General features: G+C 42.1%; 1 protein-coding gene across 1 annotated transcript; it reads right to left on the bottom strand.

Annotated features, from left to right (window-relative positions):
- Positions 1 to 489: 489 nt before the first annotated feature.
- STAMBP (STAM binding protein) lies at positions 490 to 20,207 on the bottom strand. Its single transcript, XM_060251299.1, has 10 exons — positions 19,837 to 20,207; positions 18,632 to 18,844; positions 15,437 to 15,512; positions 14,875 to 14,970; positions 12,652 to 13,021; positions 8,541 to 8,665; positions 7,413 to 7,550; positions 5,825 to 5,937; positions 4,164 to 4,263; positions 490 to 2,110 (listed from the first exon to the last, which is right to left on the bottom strand). Exons 2-10 carry the CDS (start codon positions 18,832 to 18,834, stop codon positions 2,054 to 2,056), a joined length of 1,278 nt encoding a protein of 425 aa, XP_060107282.1. The 5' UTR covers positions 18,835 to 18,844; positions 19,837 to 20,207; the 3' UTR covers positions 490 to 2,053.
- Positions 20,208 to 23,495: the final 3,288 nt, after the last annotated feature.

The following is a 23,495-nucleotide window of genomic DNA, read 5'->3' as shown; positions in this document are numbered from 1 at the left end:
ATTACTAGCTCCACATCCACAATGGCAAGCCACCCTCAGTGCCTGTGGCCCCAGTTTTGAGGTGCCCTAGACCTCAGGTGTTCTCTACTTAAGTCTAGTACATAAGGAAACTTGTATAGTGGTGGTGATAGAGAACACCTCCACCAGCCTATCTAATTATTACAGGTGTTCTTTTGTCATGGTGCAATGGTTTTCCTGAACACAGCGCAAAGAAACCTGACCAGGAGCCCGGAGGTGCCTGCAATTCTGCATAGCTATCTTAACTAAAAGGAAAACAGCGTTTATATTTAAAAAGATTGCTTTTAACTGATGTATTTTAAAGTGAGAAGAGGGTGTGTCACTCAGTGGTACAGCATACATTTTTTGTTCAGAAATGACCAGGTTCAATCCCTGGCATCTCCAGCTAAAACAATCAGGTGGTAGGTGATATGACAGGCATTTATCTGAACCCTGGAGAGTCACCGCCAGTCTTAGTAGACAATACAGACCTTGAGGGACCAATGGTTTTATTTAGTGTAAGGCAGTTTCATGTGTTCAGACCTTTGGCACTGAAGTTTCTCTTAATCAAAGTATCACAATGGATAAAAGATAAAACAGATCTAAAACACAAAGGTCCTGTAAGTGCCAGCATCTACTTTTGGAGGTCTCAAGTAATTACTAGAAAGAAGGTGAAAAAGGACTATGAATATCACTGCATTTATACTTCACAGGATAAAAACTGCAGATCTGAAAACATGATGGCATATTTGAGACTCTCTGGACTGTGTGAGAAAGAATCCTAGCACAATGATTTCCTCTTCCAGCAACAATACAGATATGAATAAAGGAACCAGGGAGGATTAATACCTTCAGTATCAAGAGACAGCCAGAGCTGTTGCACACCATTGCTTTGCAGAAGCTATCTTTGGTCAAGGAGGTGGGGACTGAACACCCATCAAGGCTAGCACAAACTTCTAGACACTTGCCAAGGATCAAGTGCAAGGATGTAAAATGCATACAGGAGCAAACCCATCTGGGCAGCAGCAGAAGACAAAAAGAGGTGAGGGGAGACTGAGCTCAGGAATCACTTCAAATAAGTTGCAATAGCAGCAGCATTCCTGAAGTGATGTGAATGCGCTACTTCAGAAACAACAAACCAGTGGGAGAAACTCAGGCAACCCCTCCTTTGATTATTTTTTTTTCAAAAGACTGAAAAGTCTGAAAAAGCATCTGCAACTTTTATAAACGTCAGGCTAGCATGTAAACAACCATATAGTCTTCATACAGAACTGTTTCTTCCCACTGTAAACATTACTGTGTAGCTGCTCATGGAAGGCTGAGTACTTGACACAGCCTTGTGAAGCTGAGAACTCCAGACTCATCTTCCCTAGTACGTTTTAATCTGCCTTTCCTTGCAGGAGTTCATGGTGGCATGTATTTTTCACCCTGTCCCATTTTGTGGGCACAGCAACCCTGTGAAGTAGGTGTGGCTGAGAGAGCAAGCAGCCCATTGTCCCCAGTGAGCTGCATGGCAGAGGACACATTTGAACCTGGGTCATCCAGATCCCAGGATTAACACTCCAATCACTACAGCACACTAGTTCATCACCTGGAGAGCCCAGACTTCCAATAATGCGAATGGGGGAGGGCTGAGTGTGCAGCTTGACTGGAGACATTTAGAGGAAGGAAGACTAACAGAAGGATTTCTGTGCTGGAGTCTTGCAAAAAGCCTCTAAGTATTATTTAATTTGTTTGCTGGGTTCTGCCTTCTTGCTTTGCGATATGCTGGAGTGCATGGCTGATCAGTAAGCAACCAGACACTGCTTAAATAAAGTTTAGTGTTAGTTTCAGTTTAAGAAAGAATTAGGAATTCATTGTTCCCCATCTCCTCCAATATTTAACAACTGTGAGAGATCAAAGAAGCTGCAAAATTTCTGACATATTAACAGCTGGTATTACTAATAATACTGGGAATCGCTGCGCAGAGGGGACTGTAAGTTACTAGAGAAAAATCTTCCATAAATTAACTTGGAGGAGGACAACGAGCTGGTGTCAAAGGCAAAAGGCATCTGTTTTATCGAAGGTCCAGTACTGTCACTTCCCGCTCCATGACAGTCACATGGTTGCAGATCTGAAAGAGAGAGAAAGATATAACTGTATGCAATGGCATGTGACATTTTCCATTATATATGATGCCATGTAAAAACTAAAGGAAAAAACAGAATAACAATAGTTAGTATTTAGATAGTACAAGAGGGGGCCTGTGAGATTTGTGGGTGGGGAGATCCCATATTCCCTCCCCAAAACTGAGCCTGGTGAGGCTCCAGTCCCCATCACCTATCACAGAATCCTTCTGCCAGCATCTGCAGCTCCATCCAGGCATGTGATAGCTGCCAGCTTTTACTGCCACCACACCTAGGCCTGGCCTCCACCTCCATGGTGCCTGGGCCTGCAGGGGCTGCCAGCCTCTGTACCCAGGCCAGCAGCACCAACTAGCTTCCATGGCTGCTGGGCTCAAAGCAGTCAGTAGACAGCAGGACCATGGAGATGCGATGACTGAGAAAAACAACAAACTCTCTCCATTTACAAAACAATTTCTCTGTGTAATATAAATAGTCCTCAACAGTTCATAATAGAATTACAATACAATAACGCAATTAGAAAACCATCCAGTGCACAACATAGCTACTGTCCAAAAATCATAATACTTTCTGAATCCAGTCCGACGATAAAAGAACTGGTCGAATTTCATTTTGGATATAGACTATCCTTCTAGGAGCCGTCTTTCATATTCATAGGTTCAGCAGACTTGAAATGCCAAAATTCTTTTCCCAGCTTCCTGTTTGTTTGTTTTTTTAAAAAATTATTCATTTTTCTGTGGAATGCCACTGCCCATTTCTGTCTGTCAATTAAATGCTGATGATTTCTGGACAGTTGCTACGTTGTGCAATGGATGGTTTTCTAACTACATTATTGTAGTGTAATTCTATGAACTGTTGAGGGCTATTTATATTACACAGAGAAATTGTTTTGTAAATGGAGAGAGTTTGTGATTTTTTCAGGCTCAGAGCAGTGGCTGCCAGCTTCTGCTGTTGCCACCATGCCATGGAGCAGTGATCACTGTCCTCCTCTGCTGTGGTATCCTCATCTGCTGCACCCAGGCCCACAGTAGCTGGCAGCTTTCACTGTTGCTGGGCCCAGAGCAGCTGCCAGCATCTGCTGTTGGCCTGAAATGGCTGCCGGCGTACTTTTGCATGTACATACAGAATGCAATTGTATTGGGGAGGGGGGGGGGTTAAATTCCCTATTTGTTTATTTAAGATTTTTCTGCAAATTCAGAGAGTCCCCCAAGTCTGCTGAAAAATCCCTCTAGTACGGCCCTGATTTAGATCTCCACAGATGGGAGCCACATGTTGCAAGCAGTAAACAAATTCTTCAAACATTCAAAGCACATCACATAATTGTTCATAATTGTAGGCCATTGTCACTGCATCCATATTGCAAGGACAGCCGACTGGTTTATGTAAGGTACACAGTGAGTTGGCAGCTGAACAAGGATTTGAACTAGGGAATTCTGGCTCCTGCCAGATCACAGCTATGACACTAGCTACAGTGCTTACCAAAAAATCCCTAATAAAAGATATGGATTTATCCCTGCCACTTTGCTAAGATAAGTTAGAAGCAGCAAATCTAGTGGCATCATGTGCAACTGTAGGCATTCTTCCTATGGGAAGGTTCCAGTGGTCAACTGAAGTTCTGCAAGACAACCCTGTCTCAAGACGGCTTCCCTAGTTCCCTGAATAGGAATGTGGCCAGTCCAAAGAGAGGAAAATACTCCACCAGCAGCAGCTGATCTTCTAAGCTCTATGTGTGTGTGTGCGCGTGTATGTACACACATTACTTGCATTACTACTATTTCCTTTGCAGTAGGAATGCCAGCTGTGAAAGAGATTCTAGATATAGTTCCTAACATTTCACAAGAAAGTAGAGAGGGAAAAATCCTAAATAGGGGTAAGCAAAGGCAGGGTACTCAATGGGAAGCAGAACAGAAAACATTACAAGTTCCTTCTTTGGCCCTTCCATTATACTATTAGGATGCCATTCCAGAATGAGGTACGCTCAGGAAAATCAGCAAGAAGAGGTGACAATAAGCGGTGTTCAAGTTCTCGTCTCTTGATACTTACAGTAAAGAGAGGGGGATCTTTGCTGTGGGGATGGAATCCTTTTTGTCTACATGAAGAGATCTCTTCCATGCCATGGTCTGTTAATTTAAAGAATCCTGTCCTAGAAAAAAATGTGAACAAAACAGTTCAGCTTTCTTCAAACCTCAGATTTCTTCAGCTGGTCCAATTCTGTGGTATTTTGCTACAAAATCCCAAGTGGTCAGCCAATATAAAATCTAGCAAATGCTGGCACAATGTTTTGTAAACAGAAGCTGGTCCAGTACAAATTCTAAATATTCTACAAATATATTGAAACTTTGGTTCTCTTAAAATGAATAAAAAATGAAGGTATTGCGGCATAACCCTTCAGGAGCAAAAGCAGACTTCATCAAATGCATGAAGTGTTATACTGAGAGAGAGAGAGAACTCCAAAACTACAAACAGCAGAAAAGTGAGGGTGTGGTAATTATTACAAACAAAGATCAGATTACTAAGACTCAAGATTCTTACATTATGAAAGCATCATCCACTCAAAAGAGCAGTCCAGTTTGAGTGGATTATCCTGTAAAGAGGGACAAATGCTTTTTGCAGTGAACTAGCCACCTCAAGTCCCAGCAGAGTACAAGCCTAATGTTACCAAGTCTGCATATTAATTCCAATTTAGCAAGACTGGCATTATTCTCTGAAATTCTTCTGCTCAAGTAGAGTAACCTCTAAGTCAATTATTGAATATCCCAGAGGCTGAAACGCTTGTCTACTGGTTTCTGAATGTTTCAGTTATAAATGCCTGATTTGTGCCCATTTAATTCTCTTGCATGAAGTGTCCAGTCTCTCCAGCATAAATGGCAGAAGGGTACTGCTAAATGTGCAGGTAAATGACACCTGATGGTGGCACTGATTCTGGGTTCTATGACAGTAATGTTTGCAAGGATGTGGGGACAGAGTTGATATTGGAGTTTATGGCAGGGGCTAATTCCACTGAGTGTTTTATTGTTGCTGGTAATTGCTTCAGTCTGGGGAGCTGTCAGTACTCCAGGACTGCCCCACAAAGTCTAAGAGAAGGAAAAATTATCTTTCAAGAGATGTTATAGGTTTCTAATTTTCACTGGAGAGGTTTTAGCTGAGTGTTGTAAGTGACAATCAGTAGTGCTCTGTCCTTTTGTATGTGGGACCCCACAGAACATGACTCCTCGTTACCTGCCTAGCCTTGTCATTTGTCCCAGATGGGTACTGCAGCTTTTGAAATGCTTATTGTAAACCCATGTCCCTGCCTGAAGGACTGATTGCTGTCATTCACTTCTGGGATCTTGCATTAGGTTGCACAACAAAGATGGAAGTAACATATTTATGTCCTGGGAAACTGGGATATCTAGCATCTCGTTAAAACACTTTAGTTCTCTTGTCTGTACCCCACACCACAGAATGCATCTGATTCAGTAGACTCTTGCTCATGAAAGCTTATATACCAGTACATCAGCTAGATTTTGATGCCATAAATTATCATTTCATCTACAGCAAGCTAATATAGCACCACCTTGGGAACACGTCTTCATCTCTAATTCTTTTTCTCACCTCATGTCTGTATTCCTTCTGTTTTGCATGTGCTTGCCAGTGAAATCTGGGCAGAAAAACTGAATATACATGTGTTGTGACTGAGCAGTGCAAAACCCCCAGAAACTTACTCTTGGTATTTTGGAGAACAAACAATAGCTATGGACTCTGGCAGCATCATTTGGTAGGAGCAGTGTGTATGCAGATCCACACTAGACAGAAAAGCTGTTTGGGTGGGATGAGTCTAAATAAGGAGAAGACAGAGTTAAACCAGGCACCAGGAAAGACATACACAGTTTTTCAGAGTTACTGGGTATTTATTTTAAATATATATATCCTAAGGTCCTCCACCAATGCAGGCCAAGATATTGTATGCAGTGTAATAAAAAGGTACCAAGCTGCAAACCTCACGCAGAACAGGCCAGTTCTCCAGTTCCTGAAGAGCTGCACCAGCCATTGTGATTGAAAGGAGCCTCCATATATAAAGACAGTAAACTTCAGAATACCAGGTGAGTCAGCAGCAGGGGAGGGCCTTGGCTTCTATGTCCTGTTTGTTTGGCCCTTCAGGGCAACTGTGTGAAACAGGATGCTGGACTAGATGGACCACTGGTATGATCCAACAGGGTCAAGCCTTATCTAGACTGAGCTTTACTTTACTATCCCTCATCCACTCCATTACTCCTACCACGAACCAGTTCAACACAGCCATTATATCTCAGGGGGGGAAAGCAGAGCTTGTTGTCATTTACATAATGATGCCTCTTTATTCCAAATTCCCAAAAGACCTTAAAGAACAAATGTCTGATATTTGGGTGCCTGAGATAAGTCTAAATGACACCCCCTATAAACACTCACACTCAACATAATCCATGGGGAAGCCGTCCTGCACATGTGCCATGGATGTAAACAGAAACTGCTTAACAGCACTTCCATTGAATGTACCCTGTGCCCAATCATAAACATCAGAGGCAGCCTGAAGCACTCTGAATCTTTAGACAGAAGCTCCACACAATGTGGGTAACTAGAATGATTAAAGGGTTGGAACACTTTCCCTATGAAGAAAGGTTGAAACGCTTGGGGCTCTTTAGCTTGGAGAAACGTCGACTGCAGGGTGACATGATAGAAGTTTACAAGCTTATGAATGGGATGGAGAAAGTAGAAAAAGAAGTACTTTTCTCCCTTTCTCACAATACAAGAACTCGTGGGCATTCGATTAAATTGCTGAGCAGTCAGGTTAAAACAGATAAAAGGAAGTACTTCTTCACCCAAAGGGTGATTAACATGTGGAATTCACTGCCACAGGAGGTGGCGGCGGCTACAAGTATAGCTAGCTTCAAGAGGGGGTTAGATAAAAATATGGAGCAGAGGTCCATCAGTGGCTATTAGCCACAGTGTGTATATATATAATTTTTTTGGCCGCTGTGTGACACAGAGTGTTGGACTGGATGGGCCATTGGCCTGATCCAACATGGCTTCTCTTATGTTCTTATGTGGGTACAGTTCACCAGGAAGGTAACCTGCACAAGCCTCACAGAAATCAACAAACGCAACACAAGAAGAGTGCACAAGATTTCATACACAAAACAGCCTTGGGACCTTCTAGGAACCTCTGAGTTAATCTCCTGCCTGCCTCATAGCTAGCAGCAGTGCATTTGTAAAATCTGTGACTTGAACAGAATTATTTTTTCCACCTGAAGGGCTTCATGAATAAAGACTTACATGGATCCATCCCAGGGTGATAAGGCCATACTGATCCTGGATCAGGAAGAGCTCTTCTTCATTCTCAGTGTTACAATAGTCCGGGCCCCCGTATTGCTTGGGGATAATGACGTGGGTTATTGTGAATTCATTCCTCATCTGGGAGAGAAGACCAAATGGCATCACCACTTCTCATATGGCAAGACAAACTACTCTTTGGTATAAACACCAAGCAACCTCGATGACTCTAAACCTCATTCATCAGGGGTGGAATTCTAGCAGAAGCTCCTTTGCATATTAGGCCACATCTCCCTGATGTAACCAATGCTACAAGGCTCTTTTTTGTAAGCTCTTGGAGGATTGGCTACATCAGGGGTGGGTGGCCTAAAACGCAGAGGAGCTCCTGCTAGAATTCCACCCCTGTCATTCACCAATTGCTCTTCAAACAACTCACTAATTCTTAATCAAGTTTCTGGTTTCTAATGCACTATACACTAGGAAATATTTTTGGCTGCTTAGTAAAATTCAGCCTTTCCTGTTCACCACTTTAGCCAACCATTCCCAAGTTTCCAGAAGACACTTTTACCTGCCCTACTAGCATGACAAGGCCCTTCCTACCCACCATCCAGCCTGTATGAAGATTTTACCCAGCCTCGGTTTCTTTTAACTTCATGCCTCCTCCATTTATGCATTTCTTCAGGATGCTGCTGCTTCCGTGCATCACTTCTGTATGTCCCTCATCCACTTCCTCCAGGCTCCTCCTATCCATCTGCTCTTCTTCCCACACAGTTGTTCAGCTCTGCTGCTTGCACTTTGGCTGACAGTGCGGAGCTCCATTTGGTCCCAGGGTTCTACTGTGAAGTTTTCCTCAGAAAAACTGAGGAAGGCTTCACAATTTTGCTTCAAGTCACTGTATTCCTGACACTGTCTACCCAAATGGCACTATTGGCAAAAATGCAGCTTTGAGGACAAAGAAAAGTTCTATCTGCAAAACAGCTTTAAAGTGTGGAATCACTTCCTAAGCAATAAGCAGAAAGTGGAATATAACAGACTGGAGGCATTTCCAAGTGGTCAGATTGCCAGTGCAGAAGAGTCAAAGCCAAAAGGCTATCAGACATTGACATGCAATCATCCAGGAAGATACCTTACCAGCTTCCCACAAAGGATCCCACAGGTTTCTACGCCCCGTGCAGTGTTTGCATCAGCCAGCTGGAGAAACTTATGGCAGAGCTCCCTGGGAACAATAATGTGACGAAGTCCTTCTATAGTTGCATCTGCAGAAACAAGAGGTTTTGATAAGCAATGTCACATGCATGCATCAGGTTTGTTTTCTCAAACAGAATATTAGGTAACAGGTGTATGTTTACCACTTCTGACCTGTGGAGGCTCATAGGAATACAATGTAGCAAACCCACCCAAAATCATATAGAGAGCGAACAGCTTCTTCTCTCTGTTCTGATAGATTACTACATGGAGGTTTTGTAGATGGAGAATTATTCAGTCAAGTGGTACAGTTCAGACACAGGCTATTTCTAAGAACTAGAACTCAGAAAAGGCTGCTTTGGGATCTATACTTAAAGGCCACACAGTTCTAGGTACTAGAAGCAAAAGAAAAAAAATCACAAAAAATCACATTACAAAAGAAGAATGGAAAACAACGGTAAAAATCTGCTATGGTTGTATAAAGATTTTACTAAGGAACTCAGACTAAAGAAAGATGTAAGACATGGAAGGAGAGACAAGTTACCAAAGGTGAGTACAAATAAGTAGGTCAAGCTTGCAGGGACTGTGTCAGAAAGACTAACATGCAGAATGACTTGGGGCTAATAATAATAATAATATATTAAAAGGAAAAAGGAAAAGACAGAAATGTCAAGTCCACCCATTAGTAAAGAATGAACAGTTAACAGGTGGAACTACTTAATTTCTATTTTGGCTTCTGTCTTCTTTTATAATGGCAACATTGCTCAACTGGATCAAAGTCATAAAACTGGTAAGTGGAAAAGATTTGTCAAGATAGATGAAGAGACTGTCAGAGAATGTCTAGCTACCTTAAGTAAGTCTCCAGGATCAGATGAATTGCGTTCTAGAGTAGTAAAGGAACTTGCTGACGTTCTTTCAGAACCTTTGTCTATGACCTCTGAGAATACTTGGAGAATGTGGGAGGTTCCAGCAGACTAGATATGAGCCAAATGTAGTTCCTTTCTTTACAAAAAAGGATTCAGAATGTATAGGAAAGTTATAAAACAACTGACCTGTGAGCATCTAGAAAACAATACATTCATCACAAGAAGGCATCAAGAATTTGTCAAGAACAAGTAATGTTGTGCTAATAGTATTTCTTTTTGATCAAGTTCTCTATTTGGAAAGCCAACAAGACACTATTGATGTAATATACCAGATTTAGGAAAGCATTTGATAAAGTCAAATGGTAGTTAGACTGTGGTAACTACTTTTGTGGTAGTTAGACTGGCAAGGTGATAGAACATGGTACAGAAGCATTATTAGGTGGACTGGCATTTGATTAAAGAACTGTACTCCAAGCATGTTTATGAACCATTCTTTATCAAACTGAAAAATATTTTTGCATGGTGCACCACAAGGCTGTGTCCTGGCTCTGTTTTATCAGTCAGTTGGATGAAAATGTCAAGGGAAGTCTTGTCAGGTTTACAAATGAACAGAACTGAGAGGATGGTCAATATCTTCTCAAATGCACTCCTAAACTTACTCTACTTTTAAGGACACAGATGCAAAGTGACTCTGTGCCACTATCCCTGACATAAAAAACAAGATAAGTTATTTTCATTTCTACTATTAATAAATATAAGCTACTTTGGCCCTCATCAAGGAGAAAGGCATGCTATAAATAATATAAATAAACACCAATACTGACCAATAGACTATTTAATGGCTGCTTTGTATGTGCAGGCAACCTAAATTTGAAATTGAGCCTTCACAAGCCTCCTTTACCAGCTCACCCCATTTCCACCTCCTTCCTGGACTTAGTTGCTCTCCTCCTTGCCCCGTCTTCTTTTATCAATTTAAAACTCTTGTTTTTAGTGGCGTTTTCAGTGCTATTTATAATTTTATGACCTATGAGCTTTCTCTGAGGTTGGCTGAGGGGAGAGCAGTTTGAAGTTTACCACTGACTTTTTGAATAAGACTCTGTTCCAGGTGGCCACTCCTAATGGTGAGACAACTGCAGCAACTACAATGAAGTGTCAGATTAATTGCTCTGTAAAGTCTCCAGCCAATGACTAATTTCCATCCAAACAGTTTGCATTGTGATTTAAGTTTGTAATGAATATTAGTTTCAATGACTTTCAATTATGAAAACACCTAAGCATGTGAGGGAGGAAGAGGATACTGCCCCACCCTCTGCCAAACAATTGAAGATAAATGACTTTTACTCAACTCAGATCTCTACCTGTAACTGGTATGTAATGCTGGAGGATTTAACTGACTTAACTGAAGCTGCTGCTGTTTTGGAATTGTTTACTCCCATGATGGAGGATGAAGCTAGGAATTGTGAAGTCGGTGAGAGACAGTCAGAGCACCTTAATGGTACTGAGGAAGTGGGAGCAGATGCTGGGACTTGTTTTTCTGAGTTTCTGCAATTAATTGCTAAGACTGATCGTATTTGTAAAATGCTCCACCTGTTGCACCTTCCTCCTAGCCTTGTGATCCACCTGTGAGAGTCCTGACTTGGGATGGGCATGGAACGCAAAAATGGTGGTTCAGTTTGGTTTGTGGTTGTTCATTTCTTGTTGTTTTCAATTTCTCAAACAATTAGTGGTTTGTTGGGTTCAGGAAGGTGTAGAATGGTCTGAGTAGGCCAGAGACGCCAAACTTGTGGCAAACTCTTCAGCGGACTCTCCTCTATCTGCTCTCCAAGTTTGGTATGAATTGGATTCTGGGGGGCTGAGATGCAGCCCCCCAAAGGAGATGCCCCCAGTAAATTGCTCTCCTAAGGGTATGTCAAGTTTCACCCCCAGGAAACTTGGAAACTGACTAGAAACCACAGGGGGCTGGGGAAATTGGAGCTGTGGCATCTAGTCAGTTTCACCAGAAACTGACTAGAAGCACAGGGGATGGGGAATCATGCTGGTGCCAGGTTGTCTGGAAAAATGAAGCATACACAAATCAAATGACACGCCAAGAAAAAAGGCCAGTTCATTTTGCATTTGGGTGCAGTGGGATCAGATGAACCAGTTCAGAACGAACCATGACTTGGCAATTTTTAGCACAAATCATGATTTGTGGTTCGGTTCATGCCCATCCCTAGTCCTGACCCACGGTTTGAGAACCACTGCCTTGTAAAATGATAATAGTTCAACAAGATCTTAAATGGGAAACTGGACAGCAACTAATAAAATGAAGTCTGATAAAGAGACATGAGGTTCTATAATTAGGTAGGAAAAAAACAAAGTACAGGATGCGAGATGCCTGGCTGGATAGCAGTGCAAGTGAAAAATATTTGTGGACTATAGTGAACTTCAGGCAATATGTGAACTGTTGTGACAAGAGCAAGTGCAATCTGGGGAAGTTAAGTGTACTAGTTATAGGTACGAGGATTAGTTCCTGTCTATTCTGCACTAGTTAGACTGCAGATACAGCATTGTGTTCAGCTCTAGGAAAAATCAAATAGATTAAGAGAGTGCAATAAAGAGGAGAATGATGGGTCAAGAAATGAAGTCCTATGAGGAAAGGCTGGAAGAATTTGGTATGTTTAGGTTAAATAAGAAACAGAAGAATAACACTATAGCAGGTTAAGTAACAGTCCATCATTTGTCCAAAGCAGATAGCAGAAAGCAAGAGTCACAGCAGCAAAGGCACAGAAAAATGGTAAACAAGTTAATCAACTGTTCAAGTACAGCACCTGGGCAGGGAAGCCAAGGCACTGGGCTCCATTTCCCTCATTATTAGATATCAACCTAGTTCCAAATAAATACCTTTGTTTTAAGTTAAAAAGCATTAAAGGAGCAGAAAGCCAGCAGAATGATGAGGGATATTCAATATTTTGCATAGAGTGTCTTCTGCTGACAGCCTTCTATCTTGACAGAATCAGGATTTTTAATGGTTCCAATACTAAAATTTAATTTCAGAATATTTTCTGCTATAATGAGGAGGGTTGGGGTTTTTTTGGCATTGGAGGATTTCCATACATTTTCTCAAACTTTAATTAACAGTTCTGGTAAGACTGTTTCAACACTTGACAGCAAAAAAAAAGTAGATCAAGGTAATTCTAAAATATACTAACGGCTTTCTGGGCTCCCTAAAGCTCCAGGTTTCAGAGACCTGTCTACAACGGGGGGCTTTGGCACCACAGCTCCTCCTCCAGGGCTTGAAGGCTGCACAGGATGGCAGGGAGTCTTTGCATCAGTTGGGGGGGTGACCACTCCAGGAATCAAGGGACCCTCCAAGGAGTCTGGGACCGGCTCTGTTTTTCCAAACTGCTGTAGAATTTTCAGGCGCTCTTTCTCCAGCTCTTGGCGCCGGATCATCTCCTCGAAGGCATGAAACTGTTCTTGTTCTGCCTGTTGCTGCTTCATCAGGGCCACCCTTTGCCTCTCCTCCTCCAACTGCTGCTGCAGAGCCAAGTTACGTGCAAACTCCTCCTCCTGCTTCTTCTGAAACCAGAATATTTTGAAAGTAACAGGGTGACAAGTGGCAAAACCTAGATTTAAATATTTTGAGAGGGGCTGTGGTTCAACATATGGCTTTGCATCCACATGGTAATTCTCCTGCACATTTTTCTTGCTCCAGCCTCCCATGCTACCAGAGGGATTTGTCTGGCTTCCTTACGACTATTGTTTGTTATGATTTCTAGCAAAGAAGACTGAAAAAGCCCTCTACTGGAGGGGGGGGGGGCTGGAGAATAGCAGTGAGAGAGGGGCTGGGGCAAGGTACATGGTGCTAATGTGAAGAGAACCTGCAAAAATGCACACCTTCCTATGCACACAGTATGCAGAGACACTTTGATTGCAATATTTCCTTAAAAACTGTACAAAACAGGTTTGGGAAAAATCAGAGCAAAAATGGGAGAAAACATAGGATGTGGATGATCAGGGGTGGTGTACTGTGGATATCCCCCCCAAAACCTGCTACACTTTAGACACAAAACCAAAGCAAAACCTCTTTTGGAAGCAGCCTAGTCAGCAGCTTCAGCCTTTACAACAAAAATAAGACATTCAGCAGTGAGCACGACTGAGCTCATTGCACTCAATGAGAATAATAGCAGCAGCTCCTAAGGGAATTCAAGCGTTGCCTAGCCCCAGGGTATCATATATTAATCAGGGCTGTCCAACTATTTAATCAGTGCACTTTGCTTCAAAAGGATCTGGTTTTGTTAGTGTTCTGCCAGGAAAAGGGCTGTACACTAATTAACATTTCTCACTACAAGGTTCTTCAGACTGATCTAATTTGGGTTTTTTGAATTGCCTGACAATCCCCCACTCCAAGGACCATCTTTTCCCACTTGGAGATTTTTAAGCTCTTTCCTTACTTGGAAATATTCCCAAAGACCAAGTATAATCCCATTCATTCATTCATTTTTTTTGGGGGGGGGTGGTATCAGGGAACAGGCATGTCTAGTCTACCTTGCCTCCTCCCCTTTTTCCAAGCCTGGAAGGAAAATAATCTTTTTTGACTCAAGACTCTTGCCCTGTGAGTAGGGTCAGAATCTGGCTTCAAATCAGGTTTTTGCCTGTCCAGGACTACCTCCTGAGCTGCACAGCACTCAGTCTGACACATCTCATACATCTTACTGTTTTTCCTTTTTTCAGTGGGAGTACTTTTGGATTACTGGCTGCTTGGACACTCAGACCCCTGCTTAATAAACTGCACCTTTGCTGGAACTTAACCAGGTAAGATAGGGTCACTCGTTCACTCTACCTCTTTGACTACCTCCCACATCTTGAGTGCACAGTACATGTGGCTTCTTGCAATCTTTGGCTCTTGAAAGGTGGGCAAACTAGCACTGGCACTGTGTCAGATTACCGATATTATTCTGACTGCTTCCCCAGGTTAGCTGCTTGTATGAGTCCTCTCAAAAAAGCAGCACAAGCTTTTAGAAAAACTTCACTAGTTTATCAGTAGATCGCATTTGTGTGAGTCACTGCAGATTAGGGGTGTTCCATTTAGTAACTAGCAGATATTTTTGCATAGGGGTAAGATGGCTGAAGGAAGATTTGTTCTTTAAGCACTGATTACTTTAGTTCAAATATGGGCACTGCTGGAAAGTGGGTCACATTCACTCTGACACATCTCTACAGTACAAGGGTATCCCTGATCATACCAGTAATGTGGATCACTTCATACTTGTGCTTAGGAGTTGCGAGGTTTGAAGGCCTTTTCTATGAAAGCAGCTTAACTAATCAAGACATTAATATCCTATGCAAGGGTTCTTTTCTGCCAAAACCCAACATTCTTCAGATGCATACCTCAAATACAGGGCTTAAGCATCTGATGTCCCATTACTGACCTTCCGCATATTGTAGTCTGCATATTCTTTGTTATATTTTTCTAAAAGCTCCTTCTTCAGTTCCTCAGCTCTAGGAAATGCAACTTCTTTCAGCTTCTGGGTGAAGAAAAGATTAAAAAAGAGGGCAGTAGACCAACAGAACATGGGATCAACAAGAGGATGCCTTCAGGAGCCAAGTGACTGAGGGGCAGGATATGCATTCTTAAAATATAAAAATTAACAAAACCAGCATAGCTCCTAAAAGCATTGTCAGAGACATCATTAAGGGCAACAGACACAGCATGGGCCACAATCCATGCAGATGTTCTCTTAGACAAATCCTAGTACAATGAGCAGAAGCTGTTCAGAGAGGGCTCAGCCTTTCTAGCACAGTAGGCAGTGAGTCAGTCTCAGAAGGTTCTGAGTTAGAGTCTCCAGGGAAATGACCTCATGTCTCCTTTTTAGATGGTTTTGCATGCAGCAAATTTCAGGTATTAGGAAAGACATTAAACCACAAAGTTCTGCTAAAATTGGGAGGAAAATTGGCAGAATGACCCCCCTCCCCCAAAAAGTTACCACCTACTTTCACTGTGTCTTTTTTCTCTGGGATGACAGCAGTTTTGTAATCCCGATGTTTTGGAAGTTTCTCTATGAAAAGCCTGAGATAATAAAAGAACAAAGGGGAGGGGGAGAGAGAAATGGCAACAGGAAATAAACAATTATGTTCAGGATTTGGACAGAATCCTCAAGAAATCAAGTTTATATGTTTTGAATGCAGATTTCCAGGATATAATTCTGTTCTTTCTTATAAACTAAGCATTCTTCTTTTCTACCCCAACCACAACAGGAATAAAAAGGCCCATTTCAGAAAGGCGCAACACAAACCACAGCAACAATTTTAATATCAGTTGTTGCTTTGCAAGGCAGAAATAATTCATTCACCTCCTGCTTACACTATTAATTGTGCAAACAGTGTAAATCTATGCAGATGCACTGCACTCTTTTTTCTTTTGCCACCAAGTTGCAGTGAACTTATGGCAACCCCATAGGGTTTTTAAGGCAAAGAGACATTCAAAGGTGGCTTGTCATCGTGCTCCACTGCATAGAGACTCTGGACTTCCTTGGTGGTCTCCCATCCAAATACTAGCCAGGGCTGACCTTGCTTAGCTTCCCAGATGAAGCTAGCTTGGGATATCCAGATTAGGGCACTGAAGCCTAAAACCACTTATTTTAGTAGACTTAGGATGGAGTAACTCTGCACAGAATATACTGTAAGACACCCCTTTTATTATTAATTTATTATCTATGAAATTTATACACCAACATTCCTCAAAGGACTCAGGGCAGCATGCATCATAGTAAACAATTAAAACAGTGAATAAAATTAGTAATAACTAAACAAAACAACCTTACTTTTTGGGCTCAGAAAATGGCCTAAGAACAGAAGCTGCTCCATTACTGAGGGTGATCTATAAACTAGGTCACTGATCTCTAGAAGCTAATATAAAACTGAAACATACATAGCAATTTACTTGTTTTTTTAAAAATTAGCTTACTTTCATTTTGATGGAGATTTAAACAAAACTTCAATTAAATCTTCAGTAGAAGGGACTTAGAGATTCTAGCAAATGTTTGAAAAGTAACGGTGGGGGAAAAGTCTTACTCTTGTGCTTCCATGCACATTTTATTGTACTGCTACCTCGTGTGTATTCTGAACAGCTAAAAGGACCAGTATGCTAAACTGAGAAAGGAAACTTTCAAAAAGCAAATTCACTTCTCAGCGCCAGCAGCAATGAACTCAATTCACCCCAGCACATTCAGTTAATACTTTTAATGATGCCAACTTTAGTAATAAAGCCTCAGCATCACAGAGGGTTGGTTTGGCTGCTGGAGAATAGTGAATAAGATGGCCAACCCAGATTTAGGATATATTACAATTCCCTCATTTTCAGGGCACATACAAGGATCAGAAGAATAGAAACATCTTCTGTACAATACGCCATCTAGAGATTTCACCCCTCCATGGCTGCATGTATTACCAAGATAGCAGAACCATAGCTAGGATATTTGTTTAGTTAAAAGAGGCTTAAACAGCTGCCAACAGGGAACAGTGCTGGAATGATTCCACCAAGTTTTATACTTACCACGTTGCTTTGGCCTGTTTTTCCTCCCAGTAATGCCCATAAAAGATGAGGAAGCACTAGGGGTTAAGGGAGGCTGAATGCAATGCTAATCAGGAAAAAATGTAATGAACGTAACAGAGTAAAGACAGAAAAAATGGAGTATCCTGGGTAGAATCAACAATTCTACTCAGAAAGGAGGGAAAGGAAAGGTCCCCTTGTGCAAGCACCAGTCATTTCCGACTCTGGGGTGATGTTGCTTTCACAATGTTTTCATGGCAGACTTTTTTACGGGGTGGTTTGCCATTGCCTTTCTTTTCCTATCAAATACTCCAACATTATTTAATAAAAATGGGATTCTCAGTATGCAGGCTAGCTTGATCTTGTCACATCTCAGAAGCTAAGCTGGGTCAGTCCTGGCCAGTACTGGAAGGGGGACCACCAAGCAATACTAGGGTCATGACAAGGAGATACGCAATGGCAAGCCACCTTTGAATGTATCTTGTCTGGAAACCCCACAGGGTTGCCATAAGTAAGCTATGAAATGATGGCAAATTATATCTATATCTATCTATCTTTCCAAAACTGCATTCTTGTATCAACTTCTCTAGGTTAAGGTTAAAGTTAACCTGAGTTGTACTTTTTAAGGGGAACCAAATATCTTTACTAAATGTATAACAATGGTTTGGGAAAGAGCCCTTGCATTTTGCTGCTAATGAATAAGCTGCTGTTACAAGTACTGTGTGAAAGTGCAGTTGTACAAATTGTCACAGCATCCTTCCGATCACAGCCTGTGAAATTACTAGTGACAGGCGACAGCCTCCACTCTCCCACCATGGCTGTGTCATATTGTGAACTTTTTAATTTTCTAAAAACAGTTCTGAAGTCTGAGCTGTTTATTTTGTAGAACAAAATTTGAATCCAGTGGCATCTTTAAAACCAAGAAAGTTTGTTCTACTGCTTCAGACCAAGATAGCTCTACACCTGTTTATTTTGTATACTTTATCCCCTTGCCCTTTCTTCCAAAAAATTCAGGGCAGCATACAAAGTATCCATTTTATTATAAGAACCCTGTGAGATGTTAAGCTGAGAGGGAATGACTGGTCCAGCATCACCAAATTTGATGAGTAAGCAAAATTTTGAGTCTGGGTCACCTGGTAACCACCTGGTAACCACTGAAATGCTATACAAGTGCTAAGCTTGTAAAAATGTATGTCTTTATATAGTTCTTTATAGGTTTCACACAGCCCTGCTGCAGCACTGAATTACATCCTTTCTAAATCAAAGAAACAAATTATCTCCCCCAGCATCTCCCATTTATTATATGCAGTTCCAGCATGTTGTTCTTGTTTTCAAATCAAGGCTTTTAGGGCTGTCTAGTGCTGAGGGAAGCTTTGATTACTTGCTTGGAAAACCCTTAGAGACAGCACAAGGATCCTATTTAACCAGAAGAAGTAATAACTACCTTCCTCTTACTATTAAGAATCTGGAACTAAGGCAGAAGACAAGAATCTGGGGCAGTTGAATCACGCAACAAATAAGTAGTTGAACCAGAACAGAGTACAGCCCCAGGCAACCCAGCTGGTTTGCAATGCGAAATAATTGACAGATTTATCAGAATAGCAGCCCCCACATTACCACCAATACAAATTCCTTACGTGATGTATTTGTTGTACAATATAAAGGCATTTTCAATGTTGCCTTCCTCAGAATAGATAGTTGCCATCCGGATCATTTCAATCCCAGAACGGTAGTACCTCCTTGGTGGGACATCTTCATTCACCTCCACACAACTCCCCATCTGAATAAGACCCCTGACTCGGTCATCTGGGGGAAGGCTGACATCAGTGTGGTCAGGCATAAGGGTCAGTCTGTAGAAGGAATAGATATGGTTTATATTGAAGACATACGTCTGTCTGAACTTTTCTAGAAAACAGAATACAGACTTGTGTATAACCTGGTGGACTCAAAAGTAGTGGATCTGATATATGGGTAAGTGAATATTGCTGCTTAAAACACATAACTGTAGTCAAACTGAGCCTAAATCTCAAGTTTCTTGAACATTTCATACAAAGTGAACATTTCTCATAACTAGTCATGCCTCTAGATAGCCAATAAAACAGGAACTGGAAAATGGGAACATACTTATGGGTGTACATAAACCTTATATATGAGACCAGTCTGTAAAGAAATAACAAAGGGACTTCACTAAAAGAACTTGAGTACCAAAAACCTTTCCTATCCCTATTATAAATGCCTTCTGTCATATAGCTAGGAATGACACATATCCTGCACTGCAATCATCTTGATGCAGAGTCCTACAAAACACATAACAGCTGATGTTACCATACATGAGAATTCTAGGGGTTCATAAGAGTTAATTATAATTCATGTGGGGCAATGAGTAACTTTTCCGAAGAACTTTGCATAATCAAGTGATCTTTGTATGTCAAAGACTTTCATGGATACCCAGCCAGAGATCTCAACTTATTCTGTGATTCAGTGTATCACCCTTCTTCACACACAGCTCTCAAACAATGCAGTAGCCAGTCAGCCCTAAAGCAGGGCAGAGAACTGCACAGGGAGGTAGCAGTACCTCCATTGCCCCTACTTTATTCCAGTTCTGTTTAGGGATAATATGCTCTGCCTTCTTCAGAATAAATTAAGCGGTACTCAAGGGTCAGTGGGGAAGCTCCCCTCCACACATTTTTCCAGACTTCGACCTTTATGAAGTACACTTTTATTTCAGTCTTACGGGGTGCAGAACTAAGATGAGAAGGTGCTGCCATTTTGCCTTGAAGCCACTTGTTTCCAGAAGTCCCTTTAAATTCCATGATATAGAAAAGCAAAATTCGAGCCCCACCTCTGACACACAAATCCCTGTGAGCCTTGGACAAATCAGTGTCTCAGCCTCTATCCCACTGAAAGTAAGGCGGAGGAACAGAAAGAAACTCTTGCCAATGGAAAGGTCGTCAAAGACTTCGTTGACTGAGAGCGCGAGGGGAGGAGGTTGGCGGCGAATCTCCTCCCTGCACGATTGAGAGAAAAACATGAGCTTTTCTCAGGGAACCCGCCTGGTCGCGCCACACTTCATCGAACTCGCCCTCCTCAGTTCTACCGGGGATTCCTCTGCGGAGATCAGGCGAACCCTAGAGGAGCAGGAAAGGAACAGAAGCTATTTCCGGAAACGAATCAAGGAAAATCGACTTCCGGCTTTTCTATACTGGTTGTTCCATAGAGAAAGTAATACCGACAGATTTAAAAGTACAACAGGCCTGAACTGACAGGTCTATCATGAGGAGGCGGGATTTCCTGGTTAGTTCGGATTTCCCCCCTCCCTCTCGTTTAGGACGGGTGCCTAGAGGAGGCAGGAGTCTTGAGAATGGTGCTTGTTTTGAGTGAAAGGGGGGGGGGGAGAGGGAAACACCCCCGTCCCAGCACATTTATTGCGTGCTGAAAATGGGGTGGGTTTAGCTGTTTTTTAAAGTTCCCATACAACGCAAATTCAGTTCCTACTTACTTTCTCCAAATTTCCGGGAAGGGCCGGGGCGGCGACGCGTTGATTGGCTTACAAAGATTCTAGAATGTAGTACTTAATTCGTTTATGTGATAGTTTGGAGGCTGGGGTGTAATTTATTTTATTTAGTACATGTTTATCTCGCCTCCTTCCAAGAAGTTAGGGCGGTGAAGGTCAATATTCCTTCTAAGCTGCAGAGTCTTGTGAGTACAAATGCTACTTTGTGAACTACTGGCATTAAAGTTTTGAGCTACTACAGAAATTAGCGTGCTCTGGGGTCTTAACCACGACCTCTGGGGGTTGTGTTGTGCAGGCAAAATGGAGGGGAAGAGACCAATGTACACTGACTGTCGTAAATTCCTTGGAGGAAAGGCGGGACCCGGATAGCTGGAAGAGAATTTCGCAAAAGCCGTAGTTTGCGGTCCGGTGCCTTTTTGTTCAGTCTCCCAAAGCACTGTAGTGTCGCATTTGTAGAGCAGCCGTGCCCAAAGGTAGCAAGATTATTCTCCTGGTGGTTTTTCTTTTTAAAAGGGAAGGGGTTGATTACACGCCAGCCGGTCTGTGGGGTTAACAAAAGCAGAAATCTGCCTCAACAGCACGGTGGGGAGAGGCGGGCTTTGGATAGCCAAAACAACAGCAAACCAAGGGGGGGGGGGCAGAATCCTTCCCATCCTCGACACGAGTGTCTCAAAAACCTTAAACGGCACTCTGGAATGCCTCTCTTAAGTTTACCCGTTCTGGTGCTGGCTGTTCGGCATTGCGCCACAAAACCCCCACAGCTTGAAGCCTCGGTGAACTACTGAGAATAGATCTGCCCCCTCCCAGCCCTCCTTCCCAACTGCACACAGTTGCCCTTTGACTTGCCTGATGATCGGCCACATTTTTGTACTTTGCCTGGTCCTCGGAATCGCATTTGCATTCCTATGGGAAGCCGATCCTGCGGTCGTTTTCCCTCCATGATTCACTGACGGGTCGGGAAAGTAAAACACCTTTTCTCGTGCAAAAAAAAAAAAACCCAAACCAAAAATCATTTCCTGAAGCTCCAGGGACACCCATTGTTGAAGGCTCCTCTCTTCCTCCTATACTTGTAGTAGACTGTTCTGCACAGACTGATGCTATTTTTGGTTAAGCATATACTAGAAACAGCATGCAGTTTCACAATGTTACCAGCAGTTTAAAATGAACCTTAACCAGCTGCACAGGGTGAAAAGGCTAACTGCTCCTTTTGGAGTTCCCTTTGGGTGTTCATATGCAGCCATTCACACAGATGTGCCTAAAAAAGACGTGGATATATTCTTTCCCTACTGTTGAATTTTTAAGTTGAAGGTTTGACACAATTTTAACACAAACTACTAGCAAATTACTACGTACAAGGATGTGGACAGTTGGGTCTCAGAATCTCTTAGGGTCTCTTAGGGCTACCAGGGGTTTTTTTCTTCTCACAGGATCTTAACTTCCACTTTTCAGCTGCAGTTGGTAAGAATCTCCACAAGCAAGTAGTATGAGTAGCAAAGAGGTAGATTAAATACATAAAAGTCAAGAGCAATTTGTTTTGAAATAATCATATCCCTGTACTGGAACAAACGAAGAGGATGGCTTTGGAGGTCCTGTACGTAAACTTCAGAATAACCAAAAATTCAGTAGGGATGCCTGGATTAGAATGATTGCCAATCTGTTTCATGAGAGGTACATGTGGGTAGTAGGGAAAATCCTGAACTACCCCCTTCTAGTATATTACAAATTTTTAGTCTGTCCTAGAAATAACATGAACTAGGAAAAGCACCAGAAATGAAGCTACTAGGTAAGCAACACAGAAAATTCTACAAAACGAAGTTTTTGAAAAGCCTAGAGCAGATTTTTCAGTTTTTTCTTGGCTCTTCTCAGGGATGCATGAACTACTGTACAGTAGCTAGCAAGCTACCCATTAGAAACCCCTGGATTTACTTCTTCACTTTGTATTATTCAGGCACTGAAATCACATGTTCCCTTTTGTTGCATTTCTATGAAATCCTAATTTTTCATCTTAAAAAGTAGAAAACAAGATAATCAAAACAAAGTGCAAAGGCTTATTATGAAGTAGAATTACCCTGCATGCCAGGTTCTTTTTCTGTCTGTTCAAAAAAACTTCACTATTCCTTTACTACTCCTGACTATGTGTTTTCCAACACAAACTATTTAATCATGTAGCACTGCTTTCAATTCTGACAGAAGAAGAGTATTTCTTGAAAACTACTTTCTAAAAAATTACTGTTAAGTCAAACAAAAATAAATCCCTATCACTCAGTTCTGGCTCAGAACTTCTCTACAACATGACTTCAGGGCAAAATAATTGAGTCCTACAAGGAAGGCTACCTCAGTAGTACTCCACAACTCATGGACAGCTGCATTAACAATTTTAAGAGGTAAAGTTAGTCCCTGTGCAAGCACCAGTCATTTCTGACTCTGGGGTGACATCACATCATGATGTTTTCATGGCAGACTTTTTAACGGGGTGGTTTGCCATTGCCTTCCCCAGTCATCTACACTTCCCCCCACAGCAAGCTGGGTACTCATTTTACCGACCTCGGAAGGATGGAAGGCTGAGTCAAACTTTAGCTGGCTCCCTGAACCCAGCTTCCACCAGAATCGAACTCAGGTCATGAGCAGAGAGCCTAGGCTGCAGTACTGCAGCTTTACCATTCTGTGCCATGGGGCTCCTGCATTAACAATTACCATCAACCAAAAGAGCCATGACTAGTATGTGCCCTGTGTGCCACCCCAACATACAATAATGTAAGATATAACTGTAACCTTCTAAATTTAGAGGACAAGACAGGCATCCCTGGCATGATGCCCAATATCTCAGGGAGGCTCCCATCTTACCCATCCTCCAGTCATGAATGTTTCTTGCTAACCATGAGCCTCACCAGGCAGTAGCTTCAATCCACTTTTCTGATATATGGTGTGGTTGCCACATTGGGAACAATATTCAGAAGAGCCACAGGTGGCATGTCTAAGAGCCACTG

The sequence above is a fragment of the Heteronotia binoei genome, chromosome 12 (genome assembly GCF_032191835.1).
Source record: "Heteronotia binoei isolate CCM8104 ecotype False Entrance Well chromosome 12, APGP_CSIRO_Hbin_v1, whole genome shotgun sequence".
NCBI classification, from domain to species: Eukaryota; Metazoa; Chordata; class Lepidosauria; order Squamata; family Gekkonidae; genus Heteronotia; species Heteronotia binoei.
This window is presented reverse-complemented; position numbering and strand designations above follow the sequence as displayed.

Coding starts and splice junctions, on each gene's coding strand:
- STAMBP (XM_060251299.1), bottom strand. CDS start 18,834: ATGCCTGACCACACTGATGTCAGCCTTCCCCCAGATGACCGAGTCAGG. Junction 7,551..8,540: donor GGATCCTTTGTGGGAAGCTG/GTAAGGTATCTT, acceptor CTTCTCTCCCAG/ATGAGGAATGAATTCACAAT. Junction 5,938..7,412: donor TCACCCTGGGATGGATCCAT/GTAAGTCTTTAT, acceptor CTCCTTATTTAG/ACTCATCCCACCCAAACAGC.